Source organism: Anarrhichthys ocellatus, unplaced genomic scaffold (genome assembly GCF_004355925.1).
Source record: "Anarrhichthys ocellatus isolate YVR2014 unplaced genomic scaffold, GSC_Weel_1.0 scaffold19, whole genome shotgun sequence".
In the NCBI taxonomy this organism is placed as follows: domain Eukaryota; kingdom Metazoa; phylum Chordata; class Actinopteri; order Perciformes; family Anarhichadidae; genus Anarrhichthys; species Anarrhichthys ocellatus.
Window position 1 is genome coordinate 1639558 of NW_022280049.1, and position 6661 is coordinate 1646218.

Consider the following 6661-nt stretch of genomic DNA (forward strand, 5'->3'; position numbering starts at 1 on the left):
TGTGTGTGTGTGTGTGTGTGTGTGTGTGTGTGTGTGTGTGTGTGTGTCCATTTTGTGTTGGGCTGCCTGAGAGAGGAGGAGGAGGAAAAAAAGAGAGCATGAGTGATGGAGAAAGAGATAAAAAGGCTGGGAGAAAAAAAAAAAGGCGAGGATGAGACTGTGAATAAAAGGAGATGAGAAACGGAAAGAGAGAGTGATGAAGAGAGTGGCGAGCATAATGGGAGAGGAGCAGCGAGAGGCGGTTCTGACCCGAGCTGTTTTTGTGCTGCTTAGCGCTGCTGGCAATAGCGTGATCAAACCCGGAAAGACTGAGCCCTACACCACATCCCAGCCCCATAATCCTTTTCTCCAGGGTCCCAGATAAAACACGCAGAGGACCTTGTCTTTCCCTCTCATGTTCCTCTACACTCCCTCCCTCCCTCGACTCGAGAACGCCTGATCACGTACAATTACAAACTCCATGTGAAATGAGCTCTTTGTACTGTACAAACATGGAGGCAGTTTCGGGAGGAAGCTACACATAACATCCATTATCAGCACACCCCTGAAACACTGGACCTAATCAGGCTCCTCCACGCCTTAGGAAGCCACTGCAGTTGGAGTTGAATTAATTAGGCTGGATGTTATCAGTCAGTGAGCCATTAGTGATGTTCCTCTTCTTGATGCGTATCTCTTGATATCTCATCAGCCTTTCTCAGCATTTTACATGCGGTCTTATCAGCCTTCCATCTACCTTGCTGCCACCAAGCCCAACAGACCAGATTTCAGCGCTGCATGTGTACGTGGGATCTGTTTAATTCTACGTCTACGTGTGGGTGTGAGAGCTGGTTGTCAGGGACAACAGTACTTACAGCTTTCGATCTCCAGGGTGCAGTTTTGCTCATCGAGAGGGTAGCGCCGCAGGTCCATCATACAGGCTGCGGTTGTTGTGATCCTACACACAGAGTGGGATAGAACATATGGGATTCGTCAAAGAGCCGGCTGAGGCAGCCCAGTTAATTTCATTTGACCTTCAAAGCAGAAATCCTTATAACTGAGGAGCACCCGATACGGAACCATTCCTCCAAAAACAACCGGTTCAAATGGAAGATTTAATCAAATGGGTGAATCAAGATCAACTCACAATCAAATGCTGTTTGCCAAGTCTGAGAAAGTCATCCTAACAGAAGTTTGTTGAAATAAAAATATACTAAATAAAATGATCGGCTAGCTATTCTATAAGAAACCTCCTGCTGATCCCTGCACACAACGCTTTTATACCCTGGTATGTTGTAACTCCTCTCATCTTGGTGCTGGCCCACAAAACAACAAAAATACAGGTTTATTGTTGGTTTGATGCCCTTTGACCATTTTATCCTAATATTTAATTTGCAGTTTTGTACGTTTTATGTTTGTCTAGATGTTAGATTTTGTGTACAAAGGGTGTCGGTGCAACAAAAGAGTAAACTGCTGTCATTGGACCACCCAGTATACATATATAGTTGTGTGAAAAAGTGTTTGCACCCTTCCTTATTTCTTATTTTTTTGCATGTTTGTCACACTTAAATGTTTCAGATCATCAAACAAATTTAAATATTAGACAAAGATAACACAAGTAAACACAAAATGCAGTTTTTAAATGAAGGTTTTTATTATTAAGGGGGAAAAAAAATCCAAACCTACATGGCCCTGTGTGAAAAAGTGATTGCCCCCCCTGTTAAAACATAAATTAACTGTGGTTTATCACATCTTTGGAAAGCTGAGTTCAATTTCTCTAGCCACACCCAGGCCTGATTACTGCCACACCTGTTCTCAATCAAGAAATCACTTAAATAGGACCTGCCTGACAAAGTGAGGTAGACCAAAAGATCCTCAAAAGCTAGACATCATGCTGCGATCCAAAGAAATTCAGGAACAAATGAGAAACAAAGTAATTGAGATCTATCAGTCTGGAAAAGGTTACAAAGCCATTTCTAAAGCTTTGGGACTCCAGCGAACCACAGTGAGAGCCATTATCCACAAATGGCGAAAACATGGAACAGTGGTGAACCTTCCCAGGAGTGGCCGGCCGACCAAAATTACCCCAAGAGCGCAGCGATGACTCATCCAAGAGGTCACAAAAGACCCCAGAACAACATCCAAAGAACTGCAGGCCTCACTTGCCTCAATTAAGGTCAGTGTTCATGACTCCACCATAAGAAAGAGACTGGGCAAAAATGGCCTGCATGGCAGAGTTCCAAGACGAAAACCACTGCTGAGCAAAAAGAACATAAAGGCTCGTCTCAGTTTTGCCAGAAAACATCTTGATGATCCCCAAGACTTTTGGGAAAATACTCTGTGGACTGACGAGACAAAAGTTGAACTTTTTGGAAGGTGTATGTCCCATTACATCTGGCGTAAAAGTAACACGGCATTTCAGAAAAGGAACATCATACCAACAGTAAAATATGGTGGTGGTAGTGTGATGGTCTGGGGCTGTTTTGCTGCTTCAGGACCTGGAAGACTTGCTGTGGTAAATGGAACCATGAATTCTGCTGTCTACCAAAAAATCCTGAAGGAGAATGTCCGGCCATCTGTTCGTGACCTCAAACTGAAGCGCACTTGGGTTCTGCAGCAGGACAATGATCCAAAACACACCAGCAAGTCCACCTCTGAATGGCTTAAGAAAAACAAAATGAAGACTTTGGAGTGGCCTAGTCAAAGTCCCGACCTGAATCCGATTGAGATGCTGTGGCATGACCTTAAAAAGGCGGTTCATGCTCGAAAACCCTCCAATGTGGCTGAATTACAACAATTCTGCAAAGATGAGTGGGCCAAAATTCCTCTACAGCGCTGTAAAAGACTCATTGCCAGTTATCGCAAACGCTTGATTGCAGTTGTTGCTGCTAAGGGTGGCCCAACCAGTTATTAGGTTTAGGGGGCAATCACTTTTTCACACAGGGCCATGTAGGTTTGGATTTTTTTTCCCCCTTAATAATAAAAACCTTCATTTAAAAACTGCATTTTGTGTTTACTTGTGTTATCTTTGTCTAATATTTAAATTTGTTTGATGATCTGAAACATTTAAGTGTGACAAACATGCAAACAAATAAGAAATCAGGAAGGGGGCAAACACTTTTTCAATGAACAAATGAATGCATTTTTGTAGCAACTGATTTACAGAGTGAAACATTTTTCCTCCTTCAGATGTCTACAGACATCCAGGGATCCTGGACTGTGACCTGACATTAGCGTTAGCTTGAGAGTTTGCAGCATTTTTATAGCTCTTTAATGCTAAAAACTAATTATAAGCAGGTTTTGAGTATGCAGTGTGTTCATACTAGAAAAGTGACAAAAATAAGTGAACCAAAAAAGCACTGCTGTTGTACACTATTGTCCAAAAATGCAATGCAAAGAGAAAATGGACTATCTAATCAGATATTTTGACTTTTATTGTGGAAATGTATTGTCTTCCATTAGCGCACATCATTCCCTGTTAGTACAAAATGGTACAAAAAATACATTTACTTCTTTATAGTGAAATGAGAACATACTATATACAAGTAGTACTGAATGTAGTATGTAACTGGGACACAACACTGATTTTACTTTTAAGTATATAAAACAAGCAGAGGGTTCAACCTCTGGGCACACAATCCTGTAATAAAGACTCGCTGAGTGCCAGCCGGCCGCATCCAACAGGTTCACTCACAGCGACGTACTTCCTGTTTCACACACAACAAGTTGGCCAGAGCTGCGACGGGCTGGCACCCGGCCGCGCCAAACCCCCGAGGCTGTCTGAGAGAGACTGGACACACAATTCAAGTCTAGGCACCAAATCTAGCATCCTAGACTAGACTAGTAGTATAGCCAGGTGGTTATACATTCAGTCGTAAGCATGTGCGTGCGCTTGTGTGCATCTCTATGTCTGTCCCCAGCTAATCTCACATACTACTGGACACATCAACTGAATATGTTTAAATACATATATATATATTATTTTTAAAAAGATTCTCCATTTATTTTAGAGAAAATTGATAAATTTATATACATTTCCTGGGGGGAAAATTTGACTTTTTTCATCAATAAATCAACCAGGAAGATATGTTTTGCTTTATCCAGTTAATAAAATACTTTATCATATTGTTGCAAAACTCATATACTGTATAACATCCAAATTTGCCACAACTCAGTGCTGCTAATTGAGTTCAAGCATTGAACACTACGTTCTAATACACACAAATATATTAAAGGGATGCTTGTTTGTATGTTAAAATAAGACATCAGCCATGTTGCCATTAACATATTTTTATGCACATTTGAAGAATTGCATAAGCAAAGCTGTATGGAAATGGCAACATTTTATAAAAATTCCTCAATTGCAAACTTAGAGTTGACACGTTAAAGGGAATATAGAAACACCTTTGCAGCTAAATTCTGACCTAGAGGACATTAATTCAAATGACTGCTCAGCTGTTTTTCACCAGGACGTCTTCCTGGATATTCCAATAACGTATGAATGCTTGTCTTTGTCCCTGGACAACATGCAACATGGCTAATTTAAGCTGACACGAAAGAACATTTCAAACTTGTCCAATTGAAACAAATTCCTGAAGACCATTTTTCTCTCATACATGAGTTAAATAGCCGAGCCCACAAGTTTTGTTTCCGGTTCACAAATTCTTCTTCTGCGGATTACAGCCTCGGGTAGCCGACAGTGCCAACTTCTGACCAAACTACACTGTAGCAGAGTTTATTCGCTCCAAATCATATGATGGAAACAAATTCACATTTCTGTTTTTGCAAAATTTCAAAAGTTTGCTTAAAACATGCTTTACAATTGAATGGAAACATGTCTAATGACTGCTGACTCCTCACTACTCTTAAGCTCACTGGTCTCATAGCTCTGAAACAGCCGAGCCGATCACAGTTGAACGTGATAATGACAGCTCAGGAAAAGGGAAAGCTTGAGTTTATGCTTTGATGGTTTGGGGTGTCACGACATACAGTAAACATATAACCACAAACGTGCACCCAAAGACAGATGGGATAAGAACTTTCATCAGATAGTCACTGATAGAAATAAAAATGAAAGACACTGATTTGATTAAACTATTAATATGATGAGGGCCGACGCTATTTTTCACAATAATTCTAATAGATATGATAAGTCCTGATAAATGGGGAAACTTTTACATCAATAGAACAGGAAGATATCTGCTTTATCCAGTAAATAAAATAGTTCATCATATTGTTGCAAAACTCATATTTAACATCCAATATTGCCATAACTCAATGCTGCTAATTGAGTTTTAGCATTGAGCACAATACACACAAAGATATTCAAGGGATGCCTGTTGTGATATAAAAAGTATGTAAAAATCTCTGACGCTACACAAATTTATATTGTCTGAAGGTATATAGTATATCATCATGTCTAATACTTGGTGAGATGGAGGGTTTGTTTAATGTATAAACAGAAAAGAAACTAAATATTAGGGGAGGTGCCCACTTTTGAGTCGGTCTAAAAAACTGTACACATTTTAGAAACGTTTCAAAACTCTTCCCTGTTTAGCATAAGCATAAACTAGAATAAACTGTTGTGCCATGGAGCGAAGTGAAGCTGTAGCAGTAAAAACTAAATCACAATATCTTTCCTCTCTTAACTTCATCATAACTACAAACGTATCTTGAAGAGTGCTTTGTCTTTAATAATTAAGAGCAGAAGTTTATTTGAAATCTGTCTACATAAGACTTGGAGCTCCCCTGGGCCCAGCCTGGCAAGTGTAGGATTTCATTTTTTGAGATGCAGAGACGCACAGTCTTTCTCTCTCACATACTCAGGCTCTCTGTCTCGCTCTCTCTGCCTCCTTTTTCTTGCTCTCTGGGCTCTTATGTAAGAGCCAGTTAGCAGGGCCATGGTGCACTGGGGGATTAACACAGGAGTCTTATATCTGTCCTAGTTTTACCCCTTTTATGGCCACAACTTACTGGGATGGTGTGCTCACCAGCCAGCCAGGCATCACTCACCATCACCACCACTAAATCATCACGGTGGCAGAGGAAGCACAGGGGAAAAGAGGAAATGAGGCCAAAATGGCAGGGGTAAAAATAACAGCCTATTTATAGCCCACCTACATCATCAGCAGAAGTCTCGAAGCTTTTTTGTCTGAGACTCTGCATCACTGATCAAGAGCTGCTTCTGCATCCCCTGGCCAAGCTAGCATGTCCAATATCCACAATAACAATTAATAAGCAGCTAATAACAAAGGAGGAGGAAAGACGAATGAGGATTTCTCTGCAGGATTCCCTCCCTGTCTTCGCCTCTCCTCCTCCTCCTCCTCCTCGTCATCTCCGCTGCATCGAGAGTCTGCCGTGGACCTCTGTAGCAGCAGCAGCAGCAGCAGCAGCAGCAGCAGCGCTCATGAAGCACTGGCTTGTTTGCTCTTCATCAACATCAGGGCCGGTCCCTCTCTCTCATCCCAACCTGCCGGAGGAGAGGCCACGCTCTAACAGATCACGCAGATTCAAACACGCTACATTTGCTCTGTGTCGGAGCTAATAGGACATGGAGCTCTAAAAAAAAGGCTGTTTTTTTCCCGTCTGTCCATGTTCCATCACAGTTCAGCCAGTGTGTGTGTGTGTGTGTGTGTGTGTGTGTGTGTGTGTGTGTGTGTGTGTGTGTGTGTGTGTGTGTGTGGAC

General features: G+C 41.5%; 1 protein-coding gene across 2 annotated transcripts in view; it reads right to left on the reverse strand.

Annotated features, from left to right (window-relative positions):
- The window catches only part of gabrb2a (gamma-aminobutyric acid type A receptor subunit beta2a), a 32342-nt gene that overhangs the window by 9101 nt on the left and 16580 nt on the right, over positions 1 to 6661 (reverse strand). For both annotated transcript variants that reach the window (XM_031858179.1, XM_031858178.1), the window contains exon 5: positions 852 to 934. In XM_031858179.1, coding sequence (XP_031714039.1) covers positions 852 to 934 — 83 coding nt within the window. The remainder of the gene's footprint in view (positions 1 to 851; positions 935 to 6661) is intronic.